This window comes from Homalodisca vitripennis, chromosome 4, assembly GCF_021130785.1.
Source record: "Homalodisca vitripennis isolate AUS2020 chromosome 4, UT_GWSS_2.1, whole genome shotgun sequence".
Lineage (NCBI taxonomy): Eukaryota > Metazoa > Arthropoda > Insecta > Hemiptera > Cicadellidae > Homalodisca > Homalodisca vitripennis.
Genome location: NC_060210.1, coordinates 148,887,129 through 148,914,335, shown reverse-complemented (window position 1 = coordinate 148,914,335; position 27,207 = coordinate 148,887,129). Strand labels below are relative to the sequence as shown.

The 27,207-nt window shown below is 31.9% G+C and overlaps 1 protein-coding gene across 1 annotated transcript; it reads left to right on the top strand.

Annotated features, from left to right (window-relative positions):
- The first annotated feature begins 472 nt into the window (after positions 1–472).
- Positions 473–27,207, top strand: LOC124360309 (heat shock protein 60A). Its single transcript, XM_046813816.1, has 10 exons — positions 473–621; positions 2,972–3,139; positions 4,853–5,105; positions 5,810–5,958; positions 8,832–8,955; positions 11,052–11,220; positions 11,968–12,175; positions 17,052–17,364; positions 21,319–21,497; positions 26,488–27,207. The coding sequence occupies exons 2-10, from the start codon at positions 2,972–2,974 to the stop codon at positions 26,647–26,649; spliced, it is 1,725 nt and encodes a 574-aa protein (XP_046669772.1). The 5' UTR covers positions 473–621; the 3' UTR covers positions 26,650–27,207.

The window sequence follows — 27,207 nt, the reverse complement described above, 5'->3', positions numbered from 1 at the left end:
TTAAATTAATAAAAAATTAAGAAAAAGTACTCATATAGTAAAAAAGTGCTTGATTTGAGTTGGTTACTCTTTGATAAGAAATTAAAACAATTGTTAATAACAGAAAATCGCTGCTCTACTAAGTAATGAATTAAAATAAAGACAAATTGTCTGCCAGCCTATATTAAAATTTATCTTAACATATTTTTCAATTGCCTAATTTATAATACATCATAATTTAGCAATTATTAAAACTATTACATCACATGCCGGTAGCTTCTAGATTCAGGCCCTTACACTTTGTTCTCATTACAATGTAATTGAATTCTTACTATAGAATAATAAAATTTCATTTTAACTTATACTGCATAAAACTTTGTTTAATTTTTGTCATGCATGGCTTATTTTAAAAATTTAATATTAATATAATTTAAAAGAAACTCATTTAATATAAAAAATATTTTGTGTCAGGGGTCAAATCCGCCATGTGCTTTCTCGAAAGAGATATCTTTTGACTGACGTAGTTTTCTTGTATTCAGCAGCTTTGCTCGGCACAGGTGCGGCTTTGGTAACCTAGAGTGAATTGTTACAATAAAATAGCTATTTTGTATTCACATTTTTAATAAAACCACCTATAATAAGGTAATTAATAACTTTTTATTTTAGTTACTAAATAGAAAATCACCACTAAACATTTTACCCTTGAGTTTGGATGAACTACAATTACTCTATGTGGGGTTTAAGTTCTAAGAGTCGTAATGTTCAATGATTTTATCTAATAAATATTTTTATTATTAAAAATTGTTATCGATCGTTTGAGTATTTTGAGCTGTAGCTTACTTTCAGCACACTCTTATTTAGCTTACAAAGATTTAAATAACAAGCTTACTAAATTCTTTACCCACTTAAAAGTAAATGTAATTTTAATTTCAATTCTTAATTATCTTTACTAGTTCTGATTATAGAGTAGCTTGGATTACGTAGGTATAAAAGAAGAAAAGTATTTCTATACTTCTTTGTATAAATTTAGGTATAAGTAATAGGTAGCAAGGGGCTACAGTATAAGTGGCCACTAACAAAATTAGATGATTATCAAATGATATGGAATCAACAATATTCATGAAGGGTACGGGTATGATAAGCGACCTGGTTTTTTTATATCGAAGAATGTCATCATTGATACCTAATATCTCAAATCCTAGACTATCAATCGATATAAAAGTATCTAACAATCATATATGTTTTAAATTAAAATATAAATTTAACACTTACAGTGATCAAACAAATTATTATAACCAAAATTAGGAAAACTGAAGACTACCATAGCCTATTTGTTCCTCTTACAGTTACAGTTGTTTCTTTCCCACAAATTTCACTTAATAGGTTTTTCAATACGAGTCCAACATGTCGAAGCCACGAAAAACATGATGTCTTATCATCTTTCAAAGCAATGCTGTGTAGTTATTTTTTTAATTGACTGCCATTTTTAATAATGTACTTATGTAATTAAATGTTACTTATGTAAAATTGAAATATTACCCTACGTGTATTATTTGAAAGTGTTTACAGCTGTTGATATAGGTAATTTAAGTTAATTATTCAAAATAATTAATCAGTATCGATGGTTATGATTAAGTTATATTACCAATTTCGATATATTATTCGATTGATCGTGGAAGTGATTTTTTTAGATTGGCCACCCCAATCCCCATATTTAACTGTGTGTCATTTCTTTCTATGGGGTTACTTAAAGGAACAAGTTTATATTCGTAGCTTCAATAATTGTGAGGAATTAAAACTCACTTGAAGAGGAACTTCTCCAGATAGCGCAGAATTTCTTTGTAAGAGCTTACGATTCATTTCTTAAATGCTGTTATCAGTAAGTCGCTATGGATGGATTACAGCTCGAATAATTGTGGCCTGTAATTGTAGGTTTATTTAATAGGCTATATTCTAATTTTCTAATTGAAATGCTTTATTTCTCTAGAATATGACAATTATAAATAATTTTACAAAATCAAAAATACTGTTTTGAAAGTAAAGTTTTTCAAAATTTCACCATTTTGTTTCAACAATTGCTTTAGAGCTGAAATTTCACAGAATATTTTTAAAACCTATTTAATGAACTGTGTTGAGTTTGAAAATGGTCTGTGCATAAATGGGGCAAGAAATAATGCAAAATCAAGCGTTTAAACATCTTTGTCGAACCCCCGGTATAATGAACCAGGTTGTTCTTTATGATGTCAATTATCATTTTAAACAAAAAACTAATAGGTTCCCAAATTTTAGTTAGTAGACTAATGCAAGGTTATGTAATTGGCCTACAAATTTATATTTTCTCATAAAAACCGGTGAATATGATAAGTGGCTATTTTGCAGACATTAATGATTAAAATATAGCTCTGGGAATATATTTTAATCATTCCCAGATATCTGGGAATCATGGGATAGTCAACATTAAGTATTTTCACCTCAAAATTGTTAAGAATGTGCACAGTTTATAAAAATATAATATTGTTAGCCTTAAAATGAATCCTATAAGCTAACTAAAATTGTTGGCACTAAGGTTCCGAACCATTACTATTCAGAATGTGTATTAATCAATTGTACCCTTATTTTAAAGAAACAACCTATATTTTGACTTGCCATACCCTGTTTTACCTATCCTATTCAGAGTATTTGTTTTGAGAAAAAACAAAAATGTACCCAACCTGTGTGCTACTTTGAGGAAAGAAACAATACATTGTCACTTTGAAGTGTTAGAATCTTACTAAACATTTGTTATTAAATTTCAGTTGTTGGTATTATTGAAACCATTCATTATATCTAATAAAACTTCACAACAGCAAGCAAAATTGCTCAGATTTCAGTTCTATATAGGTCATATAGATCTTGAGTTGTAACAAAAAAAGTTCTTGAAAACGTCTTTAAGCTTTTGTCTTATTGTTTCAGTAAGTCAGTTCAAACAAGCGAAAATTTATGATTGTTACAGATGTACCGCTTGCCAACTGTATTGAGGACTGTCGCTTCCAGACAAGTATGTCCTGCAATAACAAGATTCTATGCCAAAGATGTCCGTTTTGGTGCGGAAGTCAGAGGATTGATGCTTCAAGGTGTTGACATTCTTGCTGATGCAGTGGCTGTTACAATGGGCCCCAAGGTAATAATTGACAAACATTTACATTTATAATATAATCGTCACATTTTTTTAACTCATGAGAAAGGTAGGTGTTAAGTTCATTGTGTGCATGAGTTCTTGTTAAAAAAAGTCTATTTTTCATATAAATACTTTCAAATTTGTTTTCATTACAATTTTTATCTCATTTTTAACCCAGTTTTTTATGAGTCAGTGTATCATTTTATTTTCTAGGATTTAATAAATAATTTGTTTTCAGTTTTTTTTTTTTTTTTTAATTATTATTATTTGTAAATGATAATAGATCATAATATACATTTGTTATAATAGCTTGTGTTTCAGTAAACATTTAAATTTTACAATTGTTTTCTAAACTTAACCCTTTCAGGGCCAGGACCAAATATGAGATGTTGCAAAATTTTTTCACATATCATATCCCCTGTGACTAGTCAAAAGTGCCAGGCTAAAATTGGCGATTTTGCAGTCTCTAAGATTAAAATTTATAACTTTTCATAACAATTAGAGAATGACCTAAAAGTTGCACCAAATTACTCGTATAGATATATACTATCAACAAGAAATATATAGATGTAGTTTTAAGTAATTTAAAATAAAAAAAAATAGTGTTTTAATAAGTTACATAAATTTTTTTTTTATTTTATTTATTTTTTTTTGTAAATAACTAAAAAAGGAAAAATAATTTTACCGTGGGAAGCTATTTTATTATATTTTACATTTATAAAGGAACAACCATACAAAATTTTGTGTTATTTCTCTTATAAATAAATGTTTTATGACACATTTTGTATAAATACGCATAATTAAGTGATACAGCAACTGACTCTTACACTGCAAGAAACTTAAAATAAATATTCACATTATGGATGTACCGGTAAACAGATGATTGTAGGATCCATAAACAGTTTCAATACAGTTAAAAACACTATGTACCAAGAAATATTTACACAATTTTATTTGAAATTTATTTACACTTTTTCTATTTACAAATATGCTACTTACAATTTTACTCCCATGAGATCGCAAATTGTCAGTCATTGTAACTACTACACACAATAGCTAAGCACGTAACTACTAACACTACTAATATTTACAACCACAAAATAAAATAATAAAGGAGAATCCAGCATACAACAGTACGATTACACTAAAGCATAAAGAATTAACAACAATAGATCGAGTCAGCTGATAATGTCACGTGACAATTACGAAATAAAAATGCATAGACCTCCAAAATAAAAATGATATTCATATTAATTATCTACAAACATATCAAGGAATAAAAAAACATAAAACTTTAATCATTTGACGTCGTATTTATTTAAGAAAACAACGAATATCAAGGCGGTGTATGTCACCGACGGCAATATATTGCCGCCTGGCACTTTTCAGACGCGATCTGTGGCGGCAATATATTGCCGCCTGGCCCGGAAAGGGTTAAACACAAGGTCTAATGAACATATAATCGTGTGTATTGGTATGAATGTCCATATTTAAATTTAGCATTTTAATATTTAAATTGTTTTTATTCTAGATTGTGATTTAATTGTTATGTAAAATATGCTGTGGTGAAGTATATTCCTGTAAAAGTTGTTTTGTTATTTCAATATTTTAAAATGTGAAGGTATTGAAACAGAGATGTTGCTTGTATAGTGACAATATACAAGCAACATGTTTTTAATCTTTATGTTTGTAATCTTACCCAATGTAATATTTTAGGGTCGTAACGTCATATTGGAGCAGACCTGGGGAAGTCCAAAAATTACCAAGGATGGCGTTACTGTTGCCAAGGGAGTAGAGCTTAAAGACAAATTTCAAAATATTGGAGCTAAACTAGTCCAAGACGTTGCAAACAACACAAATGAAGAGGCAGGCGATGGAACTACAACAGCGACTGTATTGGCACGTGCTATAGCTAAAGAAGGATTTGATAAAATTAGTAAAGGTGCTAATCCAATTGAAATTAGGAAAGGTAAGCCAGACTATTTGTATGATTCATAAAGTATATTTTATGTTATCATACGCTAACATAATAGATGCTTAACTAATTTAAAATCCGTGTGGTAGGCTTTGCATTTACCTCACATAATCACCTAATCCTCGGATTTGTTTCCTGCTCTCAGTTATTGTACTTTGTTTCATCACAGCTGGTCATAGCACTGACCTGACCATTGGTGTCACAAAATAACATAAAAAAGTGTTTATTTGTATATTTTTTCTTCTAACACAACTTTTTGCTCTTAATACATTTCAAACTTTTCATGATAAAATATTGCAATGTAGTATAATTCCTATAGATCGTACATTAAAAGTAAGGTCAAATTTCTTGTTTTCTAAACATTGCCAAAAACAAAAATAAACTAAAATTGTTTCATTCAAAAGAAAAATTAGAAGGGACATACATGCACAAGCAACTAAAAAATCTGTGATTCCATGGACATATACTTGTTGCTGGACAAAACATTAAATTCTTTGTAGTCTTATGATAATGTATAGAAAGAAAGAGATTTTAATATAGTTTAAATGTAGCTTCCTGAGTAAATAAAAAATATTTTTCTGAGAACTTTTGGATTCTGTTTGTCAATATAATTTATTTTGGTCTGTCCATGAATTTGTGTTGTTTCTGCTCCAGAGAGTACAGAGCTCTTTACTATCCTTCAATATTGTTTCTTTTAGGAGTTATGATGGCAGTTGAAGCTATTGTTAACAAACTCAAAGAATTATCTAAACCAGTAACAACACCAGAAGAAATTGCGCAGGTAGCAACAATATCAGCTAATGGTGATAAGGAGGTTGGACAACTGATATCAGATGCAATGAAAAAGGTAGGTGTAAGCCTATAAAAATTTAATTTTAATTTGGTTAAAATTGATTGATTTGACTTTGTTGGTACAAGAAGCTAATAAAAAAAAATGTTTAGTCACTTTTATTGTAAAGATAATGTATGGGGTGCTAACTTAAGTTTTTAACTTCATTTTAATCTATTACAACATATTGAGTAAATTCAGACGGTACAGTTATTATAGTCTTTCTATATCTTATCTAATTCCATATTATTTCACTTCCCTGACACCAGTACTTACATTGTGACCAGAATAAAACAGTCATGTGATCAGCCAGTGTCTACTACTTCCCTTTACACTGCTGACTAAATATGGGAAGAGGGAATTCAACTATTCAATTTTTTAAATGATTTTTTCATGACACAAGAAAAAAATGCATTCCAATTTTTGCCTATTATAAGGTATATAATCTATACTATATCCTATATGGTATGTGGAAGATATAAATAAAACCTACACTTAACAAATCCTAGATTGTGCTGTAGTCTACCTACAAGCACTTAGTTGTTCACCCTATTTTTAATAAAAAATGTAATGGCCTTACACAAAAGGTAAATAATATTTTCAATTGTGTACTGTTGTCCAGGACTCCTAACATTAATTTTATATGCCATAATATTATTCTTAATATAACATTGATCAAAGCCATATCATTAATGTCAAAAAAAAACATGCTAATCTGCAACCAAATAAGTCAGAAAACACACCAGAATGCTGAAGAACATAGGTATTTAAAAAAGATCAGGACTATGATCTGGGAAAGTTGTTGTCTTCTGTGTATGATTTTTCTGTAAAAGTATCTCGAAAAACCTTTTTCATATATAAATGGCCCATTATCTGAGAAAGTACTCATAATATTAGTTTCAAATCTACCATCATCTATTCATAACCCCTGTAGCAGTTCAGTGTAAATTACTTTAAAATAAGAAATGTAAAAAAAAAAAAAAAAAAAAAAAAAAAAAAAAAAAAAAAAAAAAAAAAAAAAAAAAACTAAGGATATGTTATTAGTATATTATACAAAAATTCTGCCTTATGTGTTTTCTTGTAAAATTTTTTTGAATTTCCTAAACATGTTCATGAAACATAAAAAAATGTCATAAAATTATAACAAATACTTAATGAGATAATGGGAACATTAATCTAAGCAAATTAACATGGCGGTTGTAAGGCCGTACATCTCCCCTTATTTTAGTAATTGCTTCATTAAGATTTCACCATTTCCCTCCAACTTCTAAGGCTAGGGACACACAGTCCCGGTTACCGGGATGCCGGTGATCGGCATCCCGGCCGGGATTGATGAGAACATGTAGTTTGTTGAAGAGCGCACACACAATGCCGGTGCTGTGCGGCACAAAGCGTGCCGGTCCAGACCGGCAAGCATGCTACCGGCGACCGGGAGCCCTGCAGCCGGTGAAAATCGGGTTGGCAATACAAAACACTTGATATCTGTAGTGCGTGCTCACACAGTGCCGGCCGCCGGGTCCCGATTCCAGTCAAGTCTGTGTGTGCGGTGTAGCTGTTGTGGTGTGCTGCTGGTTTGTGTATCGTGTTTTACTGTCGAGGGTAGTGTAAAGTTGCGATAATGTTTGATACAGACAAATTTATAGAATGTGTCCACGGTATTCCAGCGTTATGGAACATTTTTCAGCTTTAGCAACTACATTGAATGGATGAACCCAATGTACCCTATTTCGTTGTTTTGGTAATTCATTTAGAGCCTCTAAACAACAAACTAACTTCACTTTGGATAGCATGATTCGTTCCGAACAACACTCAAAGGTTAACTGAGAGACAATTTGGTGTTTATCGCCGGGACTGTGTGGCCAGCACACAACAAACCGTTTACCGGCAACCCGGTGGTCGGCATCCCGGTAACCGGGACTGTGTGTCCCTAGCCTAACAGCAATAGCAGAGAGAAATTTTTGTTAACATACTTTTTGGGTACAAGTTTTTCTTAATATTATAATTTTAAACAGAATTACAATTTTAATTAACATACAGTTGACACAGTACTTTTTGAATAATTAAGACATCCCTGTGGCAAAGTAGATATTATTGTCAAGACAGACTTTTCATACTCAAACTTGAAAAAAGCGTAATTTGGAAATAATAGTATAAACATTTAGTCTTCAAGAACTTTTATAAACTTAATCTCTTTATCAAAAACGTTATTCCAATTATACTATATATCATTAGTACGTCTATCTAATCATTTTACATATAATGTGTTAAGATAACCAAACAAAATTGAACAGATTCACACTTTGACAGTTTTTGGAAAGTAAACTTGAAAGAGAAAGATAATGTGTAAATTACTGTAATGTTTCAATTTGTCACTACCCAAAAGCAAGGATATCTCAAATTCAATAATAAATTTGCATTAATCCCAAATTTAATTAAACTTTCATACACTTCTGACATTAGAAGGGTATGTTATTAATAAACCATTTAACTCTCGATACTAACTCAGAATTGATGGCATAGACAATTTTCACCCTCTTTTGTGACATTATTCTTTGAACATATTATATAAACAAGGCATAAACCAAACCATACTGCAGTTAGGTAAGAGGGAACTCTGCTATCAACTATTGTAAGCTTGCTCAAATTACCAGTTTCCCTTACTTGTAATCAACAATTAATTATAACCCCTGCAAAAATGTATAATGAATGTAAAAACCTAATAACAATGTTATTAATTAAAATCAGCCATGAATATTGATAGTTGGCATTAACTATAACTAATTAGTTATAACACAGTTGAATTTGTTTTGGTTAATAATAACACTAGTTTTTTGTTACACCTATTATAGGTGCTTAACTAAAACTATATTTATTGTTTGTCGTTTTAACAGGTAGGAAGAGATGGTGTTATTACAGTAAAGGATGGAAAAACACTGTCTGACGAGCTTGAAGTGATAGAAGGAATGAAATTTGACAGGGGATACATTTCTCCCTATTTTATTAATACTGCAAAAGGTAATACAAGAACGTCTAGTGTACTATGAAAAAATAGTGTTCCTATATACATGTTGTTCATAATTGATAACCAATATTTTAGAAATGTCATTTTTCCTGCAATCTTAAATCAACATAACAATTAAAATTATATCATGTTTCAAGATGGTGGATGGTTGAAGATTTTGAAGCTTAATATTGTAAAAACTAATAAAACTTGTAAAAGACATTAAAAAAAGATAATATTTTGTTAAATGTAATTACAAATCTTTTGGCGCATGGATCATAAAAATTAGTCAGCAAGTAATGCAGATGATTTTTAACTGTTGTAATTCACACCAAACTTTTTATTGTTTATATCATTTCGTATAATGCGAAAGATAAATGTGTCTACTTTGTTAAAATACCACTTAAAACATTAGAATCTATTTTTTTACATTTTGTTAGTTTAGTCCACTCTTTGAAATATGACTTGGTCTGCAAGTCGACGTTTTTGTTTGATCATTTGTTTACTCGGCAAGCAACCGTAAATTGAATTGTGTTTATTCAGTAATTTTGTTGTAATATCCTAATTTAGTGATGTGGTTTTACTTAGTGATTAGTGCTATAACGCTTGTAAATACATTTTATAAGTAAGAAAGAATTGTATTTTACTGAGATTGTGTGTAGGCTAGAAAAGTTTGTTTTTACTCTGGGTCTAAACATTACTTTTGAACATCATGTTGCCTTTTTGACTCAAATTTATTAGCATATAAGTTTAGAAAAATCTAAAATGTCAATAATATTTGGTAATTCGTTGAGAAAAAAGATGCACAACATATGTATTTCCTGTGATGAAAATTATTTTAAACAATAAAATTCAATATGATACGTTATATTTTTAGACACTACATAAAATTTGGAAACTAATGGCTATCTCAGACTTTTTATTTTCTCAAAATTGAACGATTTGAAAGCTTAGTCCTTCCATCTTTTATACAAATTTAAAAACGAACTAATGCTTTATAAATAAGTTATTTCACATTGTAAAATTCTTTGTTTTTCCTAAAGGTGGTATATAAAATTTAATTTAATTTAGGCAAAATTTTTATTTTTATCTTCTGTATTTTTTTAATAGACTTAAAAACAATGAAAAATAATTCTCTAGTAAGAAATTAAATGACCATATATATGAAGGGTACCTTATATCAACAACAGTACAATGGTTCTAACCACTTATGATAAAATTTGTTTCAGCCACAACCAATGCTCTAAATGAAATGTGCAACACACTATTATTTTAATCATGAAACAACATAGAAAACTAATTTTTAATTCGAAAATAATTACATTTAATTGAACATTTTATGCTGATTTAAAAAACATAGTTACAGAAATGTTACTGTATTGTGTGTTGATTTCAAAAATATGATTTATAGGACTTTAAAATATTTTTATAAGTATTTTATTTACATCTGTAATTCATTAATAATTCAGTCTGGTTTAGTTTTAGGCTGTTCAATGTTATTTTGTTGTATTGTAAAGTAGATAAATTTAATCCAGGCAAATCCAAAACCTTACAAAACTTAGAAGCCACCAAAAACTTAAGTTCCCTGCTGTCCCAATTTTAGAACTGGGTACATCTGAATTAATAAACTGTTATTCAACTAGTAATTTACTTAAATTAATCCCAAAATGATCACTTTAATCAAAATAAGTAACTGAATATAGTTCAGTAAGTACAATGACATCTGTGGCAGCTGTTTTAGTTAACAGCTACCAAGAGCATTAGAGGAAACCATAAATAAGAGAAAATCTAACAAACCCAGATATTACAAGAAGTTTAATTTTCCTCTTTGTAATCATATGAATTGTACTGAAAACTATATTACTGTTTTAGAAGTTATGTAATATAAAAGTAAGTAAATATGGTGAAGCCATTTGTAGGATTAAAAATATGTTTTATCCAGCAACACTTATTTTAAAAGGGTGTAAACCTAATTGATTATTACATTTTTTAGATTTATTACATTTATATGTATTTCCAGGTTTGATTTCAGTGAATATATAAAAGAATTATATTTACTTATTCTCTACTTTTTCATACGTTGGTTTTATGTTATATTAATTAATTTCAGGCGCAAAAGTTGAATTCAAAGACTGCTTATTACTGCTGAGTGAAAAAAAGATATCAAGTGTACAAACAATCATTCCTGCTCTAGAACTCGCAAATGCCCAAAGAAAACCTCTTGTTATTGTGGCAGAAGATGTTGATGGTGAAGCTCTTAGTACTCTAGTTGTCAATAGGTATGTTAAATCATAATTTATATTAATTTCACTAGTCATTCATTAACATTAAAATACATTAAATCATTAATGTAATGTTTCATTTTATCACTGTTCTATAGACTCAGACATAGTATTCATAAGAGTTTTCAAATTGTTATTAAAAGTTAGAGCTTTGATATTCTGGATAAAGAAGGGAAAATAAAAAATGTACTTCCATTAGCAATAGGGTCATCCCATTTCAAATCTACCTATGTAAAAATAGTTTTGGACCTTGACCTCGCAGATTTTTATGATTTTTTGTATTAAAGCTTAAAGCTGATAGTTTTTTTAGCCATGGTGACTAGAAAATACTGAAAAATTACCAAAAACTGCCTTTTTGTGGGTTTTAAAAGCCTGTTAAAAAACTCCAAAAACCCTAAGGTAGAAAAATGTAAAATTTTTCATTTTAACTAATCTTGGTAGGTACAACAACTTCCATACAAAAAATCATAAAAATCTGAGATGTCAAGGTCCAGGCCATTGTTTGATTTGACATGGAATAACCCAATACTGTATATTACTGAAATTGAATTCCTTTCTTTCTATGGCTTACAAAATGCCCAGTGGACACAAAATATTTTACGACATCTATAGTAACACATTTTCTTAAGAGTGATGTAAACTCATAATTAATATCAAAGTGTACATAAAATAAATAACTTATACACATGAAACAGGTTAATAAGTACCTTTTTTTTTAATCAATAATGGTTTCAAATTTTTCAGGTTAAAAATAGGTTTACAAGTGGCAGCTGTAAAAGCACCTGGTTTTGGAGACAACCGTAAAGCAACTCTCCAAGACATGGCAATCGCTACTGGAGGTATTGTATTTGGGGATGAAGCGGCCAATGTCAAATTGGAGGAAGTACAAGCATCTGATCTTGGTGAGGTTGCTGAGGTGGCTATCACCAAAGATGATACTCTTTTATTAAAGGTACCTCCACATTCTTAATATTCCTTCAAAATCTGTCTTACATAACATAGTTGAAATGATTTGCACAAAAAATGTTATTGAACACAAGATTTGATGTGCAGAAAGTGACTGTACTAGTCTTTGTTCACCAATATGTATAAGTTTTTTATCTGGCCTGATATTGTATTCTACTTATCAGAAGCTAAATAAGATTTGAGAAATGAGCTTGCGTGTGTGGTTGTCTAGAATTTAGTCACAATTTTCCCACTGTTCAGGCAGTTTCTTTCACTCTGCATCTCATAGAACCATCTTAGAACATCAAGATATACAGGGTGATTCATGAAGTTCTCCCCCCCACTTCTACAGCACATTGCACTAGTAAAAAATAATGAAAAAATGTTATATAAACATAGGTCCGAAAACGCTTCGTTAGCGAGTTACAGCTAGCGAAAAGATTTCGCCTGAATTCCTGGGGTAAAAGAGTAAAATAAAGCCATACTGAACTTTTGGAAAGGTTAATTTAAGTAAGAAATATCGTGGATTCTTATGTATTTTTACCTGATAAAGCTAATAAAATAGGTTTCAGAACTGTACCTGTAGTAGTTTTTGAGGGATTCAGGGTTAAATGCAAAAAATTGGGGCACGAAACAATGTTTTTTTTTTTAAGTTTGATGTACAATAACTTTGTTAAATTGGTAATAAATACATAACATCAACAAACATTAATTGTAGAGAATTTAATTATGAGAAAATTGATATAATCAAAATCTAAAATAAAACAGAAATAAGTACCAAAAAATCGATTTTATTCATTCAGTATAATACATTACTAGTTTTAAGCAAAATTAATCAGGTTGGGGCCAACCGTACGCACCTTTTTATAATAGATGTTCGAAAATGAGGCCATCATATCAATAGATTTTGCAGCACGTTTGTGTATTGCTTTTGTTGCGTTTCTTAATTTTTCAGGACTTCCCTGTATCTGCACAGCCGAATCCATAATACGGGCAATTAATTCATCACGAGAATTCACTTTTGTCTTGTATACAATGTCTTTCATCCATCCCCAGATGCAATAATCCAATGGAGATAGATCTGGTGATCTTGATGGCCAAGGGTGAGGCCCTCCACGACCAAATCCAGTGTCCAGGAAATTGATGATTTAAGTAAGCAGAAACGGCACGTGAAAAGTGGGGAGGTGCTCCGTCATGCTGGAAGTACAAATTTTGTCTGAGATGTAAAGGAACATTCTCTAACAGATGCGGCAACTCTTTCTTGAAGGAAATGCAAATATAACTCAGCATTTTAGGCGTCCAGGTAATATGAAAGGTCCAATCAGCCGATTGTTCAAAAGGCCACACAAGACATTGACGCTAAAATCGGTGTTGAAAGTTCTGTTCCACTACCTCATGTGGATTTCTTCTGCCCATGAGTGTTTATTGTGCAAGTTATTGACACCACATCCCGAGTGAATTTGTGCCTCATCCGTAAACAAAATACGCTTGTAGAGTTGATTATATGATTCAAAAAGTTGCAAAACTCCAAGCGAAGCGGACCATCCCCTAGCTGTAGATGTTGAACCTTTTGTTTATGAAACCGGATACAATTTTTTTTCGATTAAGTGACCTCCACACCGTTGAATGCGAAACTCCAATCCGCCTAGAAATACGTCGCCTGGACTGCGATGAACAGCATTAATAACAATATCATCATCAAGTTGGACAGCTCGTTCATAATTGGTTCTAGTACTTGGTAGTGATCCTGTTTCCCGAAGAGTACGAAAAGTTCCTGAAATTGTTTTTGGTATCTGGAATCCTCCTATTAGGGTAACGTAGTTCATATTCTTCTACAGCAGCTCTAGTATTACCATTAAAAGTAATCCAAAATAAAAACCATATCAGCGTATTCCTCTGATGTAAATAAGTAAGGCATTTTTTTTTCGCTGAATAAACAATCGAATTATAACTGACAGAAAAATTGCATTTAATAACACGATTCACAAAACCCGATCTCCTGCTGTAGCTTGTAAAACACCACTAATACACAGTTCTAACGTAACAGTACAGAATACCATTGTTGATCCAGATGTTATTCGTGCGTTACCAACTTAGAAAATTAATAAAACAAAAACTACATTTTCGATGATTAGTAAACAATAATGGGGAAAATGTTTGCTTCATTTATTTTCGAACATTTGAAGTAAATTTTTATTTAAAACAAAAATACAACGTAATAAAACATGATATTTATATTTACAAACAAATTTATTTAACAGTTAATCTTGTTTTCTCAATTTATCTCATCATTAAGGAACAAACATTTTGTTTTGTTTTATTTTAACTAAATACCGTACGGTACTTCTTTACAGCTAGTAATGTATTATACTGAATAAAATTGATTTTTTTGGTACTTATATCTGTTTTATTTTAGATTTTGATTATATCAATTTTTTCAGAATTAAATTCTCTACAATTAATGTTTGTTGATGTATGTATTTATTACCAATTTAACAAAGTTATTGTACATCAAACTTAAAAAAACATTGTTTCGTGCCCCAATTTTTTGCATTTAACCCTGAATCCCTCAAAATCTACTACAGGTACAGTTCTGAAACCTATTTTATTAGCTTTATCAGGTAAAAATACATAAGAATCCACGATATTTCTTACTTAATTAACCTTTCCAAAAGTTCAGTATGGCTTTATTTTACTCTTTACCCAGGAATTCAGGCGAAATCTTTCGCTAGCTGTAACTCGCTAACGAAGCGTTTTCGGACCTATGTTTATATAACATTTTTTCATTATTTTTACTAGTGCAATGTGCTGTAGAAGTGGGGGGAGAACTTCATGAATCACCCTGTATATTTATTGATAAAAAACAACTGTTAGCATTGCTGAGACTTTGTCTATTTTTTTACGCTCTTACCCCTTAACAAATCTTACACTGACAAGATTAAGCTTTTAGAATATAACCAGTAACAACTCTTTAGAACATATTCTGCTCTTATTGAACAGATCGAGATTTGCTGGTTGATTCAAACTCGGAAAGTCCTTGATCATACATCTATAGCCAAGGACAAATTTTAAGAAACGCAGTTCATTTCAAATGCTTCTGTTAAATTTTTTAAACTGCAGATTTTGAAATGCTAGGATCCCCCATTACCTCTTATACATTCAATCAACATTATTCATTGATGATGGCTGTGTTGAATATCTTTCTAAATATAAAATTTTGGATTTGCCACACTTAAAAGTGTCAATGACTAAGAACAAGTATTATTTTATTATAAGAGTTATATCATTTTATAATGTTACAAATTACTACATTGTGGAGAAATCTGTACCAGATACAAGCTTGTAAATGTATAATACTAGTTTCTTATAGCCTGATTATGTTGTTGTGATACCATTATGTTTCCTAAAGTAAGTACCGTTTTGATATAAAAAAATCAACAAGTAAATGTTTCAAACAAAGCTTTATTTACCTGAAAGAGCATTCTTTCCTCAACTTCTCTACATAATTTCCATTATAATTAGGTCACTTGTCGTATCTTGGGACCAGCTTTTGTATGCCGTCGTCAAAGAAGCTTGCCGCCAGACTGGACAACCACTGTTGCACAGACGTTTTTTACTTCTTCATCATTGGAATGACGCTTCCCTGCCAAATGCGTCTTCAAGTGCCGAAACAAATGGTAGTCGCTAGGCGCTAGATCGGGACTGTATGGAGGATGGTCCAATTGTTCGTAGCCAAATGAAGTGATGAGCTCTTGCGTTCGATTTGCTGAATGTGGATGAGCATTATTGTGGAGCAAAACGAGGCCTGCACTCAGCATGCCACGCCTTTTGTTTTGAATTGCTCGGCGCAGTTTTTTTTTTATTTTCACAGTACGCAGCTGCATTAATTGTTTCACCACTAGGCAGAAAATTGACCAACAGCACACCCTGTCTGTCCCAAAAGACAGTGCACATGATTTTCTGGGCAGAAATTGTTTGCTTGAATTTGACCTTCCTAGGGGATGTTGAATGCCGCCATTCCATTGACTGTTGTTTTGATTCTGGTGTAACGTACTCCACCCACGTTTCATCGCCTGTAACAATATGGCTTAAAAAATTGTCGCCCTCGTTACTGTAACGCTCGTGAAAGTTCAATGCACTGCCCAATCGTTTGGTTTTGTGCTCATCATTCAATATTTTTATATTTTATTTTATTTTTATAACCGTGAACACAGTTTCTGATAATTTAAACGTTCGGACACAATTTTGTAGAGAACACTTCTTGATACAGTAGGAAATTGTGAACCGTCTGTTCTCTTTCACTTTACAGTCCACTTTTTGAAGGAAATCATCAGTAATGACTGAAGGTCACCCACTTCGTTCCTCATCATGAACGTTTGTGCAGCCATCTTTGAAGGCCCTAACCCGTTTCCGCACCATTCCTTCACTCATGTTTTCACCATAAACCACTGATTTGACGATGAATGTCAATTGCTTTTAAGCCTTTAGCACAGAGAGAACGAATCACGTAAACAAACGAAGACTCGATCAAACAGCGTTGTAATGGTGTCTGTGGCTTTAAAACTGATGTAGCTACACTACGCGCATGCGCTAAACGGCAACTGCAGTGCTGCGGCGGCGTAATTTAAAAACGGTACTTACTTTAAAAACATGCCTCATATTATGACGAAAACAATAATTTAATCTCGTGTATTATTAATAATTAGTATGCCATGGAAGACTTAAATTTATTGATTGATTAAGCAAATTAAACTAAAATTCAATTTTTAGTTCTCATTCATGTCTCGATATGCTACTGTCCTCACTTTTACTAGAATTTGTCAAACTAGATTAATTAAGAAGATCGTAATTCTGTTTGTACTACATTATTTGCATATTTTTAGGGGAAAGGTAAAAAGAGTGATGTAGACAGAAGGGCAGAACAGATCAGAGACCAGATCAGTGAAACAACGTCAGAATATGAGAAAGAGAAGTTGCAAGAAAGATTAGCTAGGTTGGCATCTGGAGTAGCTGTTCTCAAAATCGGTGGATCTAGTGAAGTTGAAGTAAACGAGAAAAAGGATCGTGTAAATGATGCTTTAAATGCTACAAGAGCTGCAGTTGAAGAGGGCATTGTGCCTGGGGGTGGCACTGCCCTTCTTAGGTGTATGTCAGTCCTTGAGTCACTGAAGACTACCAATCCAGATCAACAAACAGGTATGACCTCTATTAATTTTTATTTGTCGTAAAGTACTAAATGATAAATCCAAATTGGAGATTATGTCCTCCTTCTGAGGTTTTTTGTAGATTATTTTTATGATTATTATAGATTAAAAAATGTAAAGCCCTATCACAGTCAAAACGTTAAGTTGTTTAAAACATTTTCTGACAGAATCAAAAAATTCAGAGTGAACATAGCCCTGATTGCTCTTTTTTGACAAAATTTTTGTAAAGAGTTTCTTTTTTTCTGTCTCCATGTATACAAATCCTATTAGCCGTATGAGACTGGGTAAATACCCAATGGGTACTTTAGTATTATTGGAAAGCCACTATTTTTGGATGTGTTTTCCTTATCAGGGACCAAAATAAATTACAGTAATAAAAAGAACAGACTTTATTTAACACTTTCACTGCCGCCTCCTATTTTTTGACAACTTTCTTACACTGCCATCTAATTTTTTATTTTATTTTTTTTTATAAAAACTTTAACCAATTATAAAAAAGATATGTGGCTTTTTTTAAGCTGAGTTCTTCCTCTTTCTACACAAATTCTCATGCATTAATTTTTTTAAACAGAAAGTCTTGTTTTAAAAATAAAAAACAAATTTTTTTTAATAAATAAAGTTGACCAAAAATATCACCATGTCTACTAGTCTATAGCTAACTAGTCTATAACATAAGTATATATCTCATTGTTATTTGCTGTATTCATTGTTATTACTGTCACTATAGCTAGACATATTTAAATCTGAAATCCACTTATGTTTAAATATTTTTTTAGTGTTGAAAGTCTTGAAGCATGATTCTTTGCACATTGCAATTTTGCTATTGTATTTTATTACTGTTTAGCTTTCATTTGTTATTTGAGTAAAAAGAAAACAATGTCAACAAATTACTTGTGTCTCGAAGAAGTCCATCGGTAATAAAATTATGATCATTATCTACCTGTGTGATCTGGGAATAAATCATCATTGTCACTGTCACTTAAAAATCTGAATAACTCTTCTAGTACTTGATTGTCTTCAATACTGTCATGATTAATTGTAGTTGCTGACAAAACAATCATTGTAAACTAAAGTAATAGCAAACAAAACGGTACTTTGGGATTATACCGACCACACCAGTATGAAGAACACAAAAATATAAATTTATAGAAACAAACATGATAGAATGAAAAAACAACTCTTTAATTACAAAATTACAAACTTACAATGATTATCAATTGTTAATGGGGTCAGATTCCGTTATATACCCCCAACGCTTAAACTTTTTTCGATGAACTTACAACGTTATAAAACAATGTAGTTGAGTAATAGAACTAACATTCCATCAATCAACAAGCAATTTCCAGGTATTATGATCGGTATTGTTGTCGCTGTTATCTTATCTTTCTCGAGAATCCTGATTATGGCAGTCCGCGCGTCATCACATGATTATTTAAGTTTTTGCACGGTACATAATTGCCTTTCCATTACAATTCAATTTATATTTCTGATCACCCCCCCTCTAGAATTTGATATTTTACTGATAGGTACTATCTCGAGGGATGTTTTTCTGTTGTTGACATCAGCGCGGGGCACTGCCGAAGCCCGTGCTAATGGCCGGAGGCACTCGCATTTTGGGTGGCGGAGTGTGACCAAGAATAAAAACAAGTTTTGTGAGTTTTTTCAATAAAGAGTTTAGTTTTTGTTTGGTAATGTTTGTTTTTGTTGAATTTTTGTGTTTGGAGAAATGTAGGGGTAAAACACAGGGTACAACAAAGCGACGCACCAGCTGAACGGGCGGCAAGACTCTGCAATCACGTTATCTACTAGACCGCTCGACTTTGACCTTTGTCTGAGGATGGGGAGGGGTTTACGATAAGACAATACCTATTTTATATTGACGAAATATTGTTCTACGCTAATCTAGTAATCAGTAGAAACAAAATGTCAAATAACGATTCATTACTGGGTGTGGTCGGTATAATCCCAAAGTACCAACAAAACAATTACAATGCAGATGACAGATTAGTAGAACAACAACAAACGGCCGCCGTGACATGATAAACAAACCACTTTTTCCGATATTCCAGATGACTGCCAACATCATTTCATAGATCATAATTCATCTTTCATCTATATATATAAAAATGAATGTTTGTATGTTTGTCCTTTATGGAATCGTGAACTATTGGACCGATCATGATGAAAATTTGTACGTATATGTATTTTTCCACGGAGAAGGTTTATAAGCTATGCCCATCCCTTTCCCGATTCAGGATTCCGCCCCACTGGTTACAGAAATACCCATAAGAAATGCATTGCAGCAAACATATGTTAACGTCTTTTCAAATTTTTAATCAGCTGTTCTTTGTAAACATATATTACACTTATAGTTTTAAAGCATAGAGTAAGCTTAAGAGAAACGACAAATTTTGTTTAAACTGTTTCTGCAATCACTGTTAAACATAGACTTTACTATCCAGATAATACAATTCAAATTTGACGTAAAAATTCACCTTTAACTGCAATATTTATTTAATATAAACCATGCTCATGCTTGATCAGAAGAGCAATGCAGATATCATAATTACTATCTTACGTTGGCTACAAATATAAAGAATGTTATAAAATCAACCTTAGTTGTTTTTTTTGACAGAAGTATGGTTCTCAAAACTCCGTGTGTACATATTCTCTCGATCGAGACAACAAAGCAAGCTCAATCGTGGCATCGGAGATATAACTAATTTAATCTAAAATTTATTATAGTAAAAAAAAAAATTTACTAAGTAATATAAGGACTTCGGTTCTTAAGATTTGCATGCGAAGCCGTGGGTAACAGCTAGATAGAGGCAGGAATATGGTACATACCTTCATAATACGCCCAAGAGGCTCACGATTGAACGACTATCAATTATCTCAGCAATGTTTAGAATGTGATAGAAAAAGAATAAGTGAATATAGTGTACTGTTTTCAACGGGAAATTGCGTGCGAAGCCGCGGGCAACTTTTGCAAAAAATTATTGAAATGCGCAGCAAAGCGCGCCGGGCCCGCTAGTAGAGTATAAAATAAAAACGTGGAAATAGCAAATGACTATCAATGCCAAAGTCCAAATACGTTTAAATGGATTTTTAATATTGAAAAAGTCGGTGCCTACTAACTAAATTTACTACAAACCTTTTATTTTATAAAAAGTGGGGTTTTTTTTAAACAAGTTTTGTATTCTTAAAATCTAAGAAAATAATGAAATGCTATCCTCCATTTTTTTTTTTTTTTTTTTTTTTTTTTTTTTTTTTTTTTTTTTTTTTTAAATCATGAAAATCAAAGAAAAGCTTTTTTGCAATCGTGTTTTTCGTAAATGCTTGTAATTTGAAGTAAAGAAGTAAAGTGTTACTTTCGGTTGAGTCAACTTACATGTTTGTTTTTGTTGGTAAAAAAAAATGTTAAAATATACGACATTTGTTCAGATTGTCATGGCCTTTCACATGGAATAAAGAATAAAATACCATATACACTGAAATTAAGTAAAAACTTAAATTTTATAAAAAAAAAGTAAAATCATTTCATATAGAAACTAAACTTTTTATATTTTTATAATTTTGTTTTTAATTAAATTTCTGTTATTCTTCATTTAATTAGGAAAAAATTACAAAATTATGAAAATCTGTTTGATAGTTATTTTATAACACCTTTTTTTCCCAGAAGCTTGCAAAAAAAACAGCCCGGCACTTTATGCATGTGACTTAGGAAAATGCCAGTGGCCCCCAAAAGGATTAAACATTGTTATTTTATTGTTTTTGTTTTAAATAGTCAAAAACATAAGTGAAATAACAATAATCATTACTTGTTCAAACTTGTATTAGCGTTTCATCTTTATTTTACACAATGGAACTCTGTAGTTTTTGTGTAAGCTGATTATAGAAATAAAATTAATAAAGTATATAAAGTATTATTTTGTCGTTGTTACAGGTGTTGAAATAGTCAAGAAGTCATTAAGAATGCCTTGTATGACGATAGCACAAAATGCTGGAGTAGATGCTTCAGTAGTTGTTAGTAAAGTTTTAGAAGCTTCAGGTGATATGGGATATGATGCCTTAAACAATGAGTATGTAAATATGATCGAGAAAGGCATCATTGATCCTACAAAGGTTAGTATTGTTTTAGTCAGTAACTAAAATAAGAAATTTTTAGTACAAAAATTATACGAGGTGTGTCCAAAAAGTATCCGACCTTGACGTTCGGCATGAACTGACGTTACTCAGCAGCAACGGCAATCTGGTTCCCTTAAAAGTACTCCCCTCCACAAGCCACTACCTTATTCCAACGCTCCTCCCACTTCCGGAAACACTCCTTAAATTCATTTTGCGGAATGGCTAACAGGTCCTTCTTTGCATTTTGTTTGTTCAACATCATCAAATCTTTTTCCTTTCAAAGGAATTTTTAATTTCGGAAATAGCCAGAAGTCACAAGGAGCTATGTCAGGACTGTAGGGAGGCTGTCGTAGTTGGTTGATGTCGTGTTTGACCAAAAAACCCTGAATAAGATGTGAGAAATGAGCTGGCGCGTTGTCATGGTGCAGGATCCAGTCACGGCTTGTCGACAGTTCAGGTCGTTTCCTTCGCACTGCATCTCGTAGCCGCCTTAGGGCCTCAAGATAATACTCCTTATTCACTGTCTGGCATCTTGGAGCATATTCGTGATGAACAACGCCATCCTGGTAAAAAAAAAACTGTCAGCATTGTCTTGACATTGCTTTGACTTTGTCTTGCTTTTTTCGGCCGTTGCTCTTCACGAGTTTTTCACTGTGAAGATTGAGCCTCAGGGTCGTAGCCATAAATCCATGACTCATCACCAGTAATACATTTTTTTAATTGCCCTGGGTCACTTTTTATCAAATTCAAATTGTCCTGTGCGATTTCAAGTCTACAGTTCTTTTGGTCTTCTGTTAGCAGCTGAGGAACAAATTTTGCCGAAACATGGTTCATTTTTAAAATCTTTGTGTAAAATGTTACAAACTGACGATTTTGGTATTCCTAAATCTTCTTCCAGTTCTCGGACAGTCAATTGAAGGTTTTCATTAATTGCTGCACGAACTCATTCAACATTTTCAGCATTTCTGGCCTTTGAAGGCCTGCCAGATCGGTCATCACTCTCCACTGATATGCGGCCATTTTTAAACTGCCTAAACCACTCTTTTATTTGTGTATCGCCCATAGACACGTCACCATAAACTTTCCGTATCATAGTAATCGTCTCTGATGCTGAATGGCCAAGTTTTTGGCAAAATTTAATGCAAATTCGCTGCTCAACACGTTCAGTCATATTGAAATGCGACGCACACACACGGCACTACTGTACGGAACAAAGCGCTGTGACTCACTGAGTGACTGAATCGTATTCAATGGCTAATATGGGAAGGAGTAGGCTCGCCCCTCCCCTCCAATAACAGGTTCGATCCGGTCGGTTACGCCGCGGCCGCCTACTGGTCAGCGGTTGGATACTTTTTGGACAGATCTCGTACAATCTGATTACAAGCCCCTCCCAAGAAATACTATCAACATTGTACTATCTATATATTTTTTTTTACAAAACTGATTCTCTTCATTGTTTATGTTTTCATCCCTTACTGCTGGGACTAGATACCTCTTATCCTTCTGAGATCCAAGGCCGGACTCAGTTCGACATCTGTTGCTACATGTATATATAACAAAAAAGTCATTCAGACTCATATTGGTTTGATGTAACGTCTCTGTAGATCTTGTGAAAGGGTTTTAACCAAGGTAGACTTGGTAGACTTTGACCAAAACACCAAATACAGTTATATCCGATATTATAGATTATGTCTCTTCCAGAGTTTTTAGTTAACAAAAGGCCTTTGAAATGCTAGTTGAAAACCTGCGTAGTGTTTATTTTCAGCTGACCAGTGACTTGTAGCGTCTTCTGATGTTTGGTTAAACATTTGCTTTGAATTAATTTGTTTAGGAATAGATGCAGATATATTATGATTATTTAGTTGTCAACAAGGAACACGTAAAGTGAGTTTTCTATTTCAACTGAAATGATCCCAATGAGCCAAGGCGGTGATGGAATTGTTTCACACAATGAAGCCATTGAAGATGTACTGTTTGATTTTGTTAGTGACGATGACGACATTAATTCTTATTTTGCTATTTTTGTTGACAAAATTGTAGTGATCGTGATTTAGATGACGAGTCTAAACAACAACCTTCAGCACCAGGTAGGGTTAGACCTATGCCTATGGTTATGCCCATGCAAACATAAGCCATGGAGTCCAGCCATCCTAACTCGTGTTTTGACAAGCATCATACTACAAAAAGCTAAAAAGTGTAGGCCTTCTGTATGGTGATGTATATATTTAATAAATATGCCCAGCAGTAAATTTTCTTTTGGTTCATTTTTAATTTTATGTACAATTTTATAAGCCATTGTTACAGTAACGACTTATTTTATTTTACTATCGTACTGATATAATAATTTTGAAGTGAAAGAGAACCCAAGTAATTTATGTATGTTCAAGTAGGCTACTTTACTCAAAACAGCACACCAACTAGTCCACTTCTACAGTTTATCATGTAATTAGTACTACTTACTTTCATAAGCTAAAATGTGTATATTTTACTGAATCAAATATGTTGTATATATATGTTACAATATACATTTTTATTTTCAAATGACATTTCCTAAGCCATGAACATAATTATGTAGGTATTTAGAACATGACTAATACTTATGACGGTTACTTCCTTATAGTTTTGACTCAGAAAGAAATAAATTAGGTGAAAACCTGAACAAAAATGTATTTTTAATTCATTTTTTTTTAATCCAACAAATAATGATGAACACAAATTTTATTTTGCATTATTTAACTATTTACAGCAAAGGTACTTTCTTCCTTGTAAAAAACAAGAATTTATTACAATTTCTTAGTTTATAGTGACATGTACATTAGGAATATTGAAATATATGTATATTCACTTGAAATTGATTGGACCTGGTGAGTCTACCTGGTGGGGAACAAATGGGACCCCTAAGGTTTATTATAAAGCTGGTGTAAAACATTTGCAGAAAATAGAACACCTCATATCAATTCTGTCACAGCAAATTGATGTCTAATTCAAAAATACTTTTCTACTAAGTTCTCCTCTACAAATGTCAGCCACACTTTGCAATGCTTCAGACCCCCAAATAAGAAATCTCATCTTTGTTGAAGGAAAGCTAACTAAATTTCTTCTTAGTTATAAATTCCATTATTTTTTCCGTTACTTCTCATTCAGTTAGATTTGATTTAACAAAAGCTTTTCTGTGTTAGCTGTAGATATCACTGAACCATTTAAAGTAAAACTGCAGCCTTTGACATAGTGCAGTATGTTGTATTTTTATTTGTTTATCAATTGAGGCTGTTCATTTTGAAGTGATGACAGAACAAACTTCTGAAACTTTAAAATTAAATATTTTTACTTGTGGTCATGGCATGTTTTTTGTCTCTTCTGAAACATTAAATCAAACATCACTGGTACAGCTCAGAGGAAAGTATTAATCAACTGAAAAATTGAATTTCACTCCCATAGGGCTCTCCACTTGGGTGGCATCTGGAAACAATCGATACTTATTTGAAACAAAGACTAATGTTATAAATTATTACAGAACAAAATTCTTAATATTGGAGAAGTAACAATTTCACTTACCATATAAAAGCAATTGCTAAATTAAAATACTCTTGTCCGACATTCATCAGATCCTGCTGAACCAGTGGCGTTACTCTTGAAATAATTACTATTGTATAATTACTTTACGTTACTATTTATAATAATTTTAAATCAATATTTCAAAAAACAAATGGCAGGTTATGGCTAAACTAAGCAAAAATCAACAAAGTTTCACTTTGTGTTTTTGACTTATATTCACCTGTAAATGCAGTTCTGAATAGCCAGTTAAACTTTTTTTGTTGTACATTGCCTGCATTATAAAGGCTGTTATTTCTGCTAAGTAACTGCAGGCAATATGGTATCTTATTCGAAGTAAGGTGTTGTTATCTTATTCTCTGGACCCGCTTATAGCTGGGGATATTCCAGACCCCCGATTCGCCCCCAACCCCCTTCTATACAATCATTGAGCTGCTGCTGGACTGAAATCTGACTTTAGAAATCTACTTTTACTCTTTACTTCATGGTACTACTAATCCACATAATTGTTTTGAAAAATTCTAAGATGCTTGGATATATTTATTTGTTCTAGTTTTGGGAATACAGGGAGAAGTTTGTAATAGTAAAACGTTGGTTTAGTTGTGTATGTTTAACAAATCCAGTTTTCTTTTTTGTGGAAGACTTTATTATTTGTATTGTGATGAATGTTATATGCCTGTATTATATAAGTTGTTCCAATATTTGTGTCAGGTAAGAGGCCAGAATTAAAGCATCCCCAGAGGTAGCTAAATGATCTAAAACATATGAAGCAATTATTTATTGTTATTCAGTAATTACTGTTGTTAGTGTTTTTTGAACTTAATTAACTTTTATAAATTTTCTTGGTTCTATCAACTTGAATAGTTGAGATAGTTGCCTGATTTTTTTCAATGTTATCTAGATAGAAAATATAGATGACATGTAACAATTTGTTACAATAAATTAAGCCTTAGGGTTAAAAAATACTTAACTCAATGTTTAAAAACCTGTAATCCTGTACAATTCAAAAATTGTTGAAGGTGTATGAAAATTAAATCCACAAAACTCTTTTATCAGATATATATTTTTTTTAATTTCAGCGATTTCTTTTATAAACATTTTGGAGTCATCTCAATTGTATCATATTTCAGATTCCATTCAAAACACACAGAGCCGAAGTTATTTTTACTAGGAGAATAAAAGATTGGTTAAAACTAATCAATCATTAGTCTTTAAAATAATAGGTAAATAGCTGAGATGAGATAATATGATTGATCCTCACCAAACGCTACTGCGCTGCGCCGGCAAACTCTAACCACTGATTTTAGTCATCTTCCATACTCCTGTCACCATCCCTAAAGTATAACTTACAAAAACCATCTGTACGTAATTTCCCCTATGATTATTTTTAGATGTAATAGGTTTTTTTTTAATATCTTGTATCATCAATTTATAGGTTGTGAGGACAGCGCTGACAGATGCTGCTGGAGTTGCATCATTATTAACGACAGCTGAAGCTGTTGTGACCGAAATTCCAAAGGAAGAACCTGCTGTTCCTGGTGGTATGGGAGGAATGGGTGGGATGGGAGGTATGGGAGGAATGGGAGGGATGATGTAAGCTTTTCTTAGTAATGAATTAAGCTTTGATTACAGTGGTAGTCGCAACAAGTGTTCATTTATTTACGTTATATTTTTGTATTTTTTTATGTTACTAATTATAAATTAACTATTTCCAACTGCCCGGAAATTGAAGATTTCTTAACTATTTTTTTTTTTTGTTTATCTTTCCAGTCTTGCATTGTTTGAACAAAATTCCATGAGAAACCTTGTTGTGAAAATTGTTTTTTGTTGATTGTACGTTCCAATCAATATAAGTTGATCATGACTGTATTTTTAAGGAATAAATAGATTAACTTAAACAAAACACTTTGTTGTTATTATAAAATGATTTGAATTAATTAATCAATTTAATTAATTATAATTAGACTGATTTTTTAAGAAGTTATTGTTACCGGTGTTCTACTATTCCTTCTTATGTTTGTACTGTCTCAGTTGAATGATGCATTTGTAAGTTAGGTTTTGAGAGCGAGAGAATGATAGTGTTATTGTAGTATTGTAATAGTTATGATAGAAATTTTTGTATATGAATAATTGTTAAATAAAACTGATCAAGTAA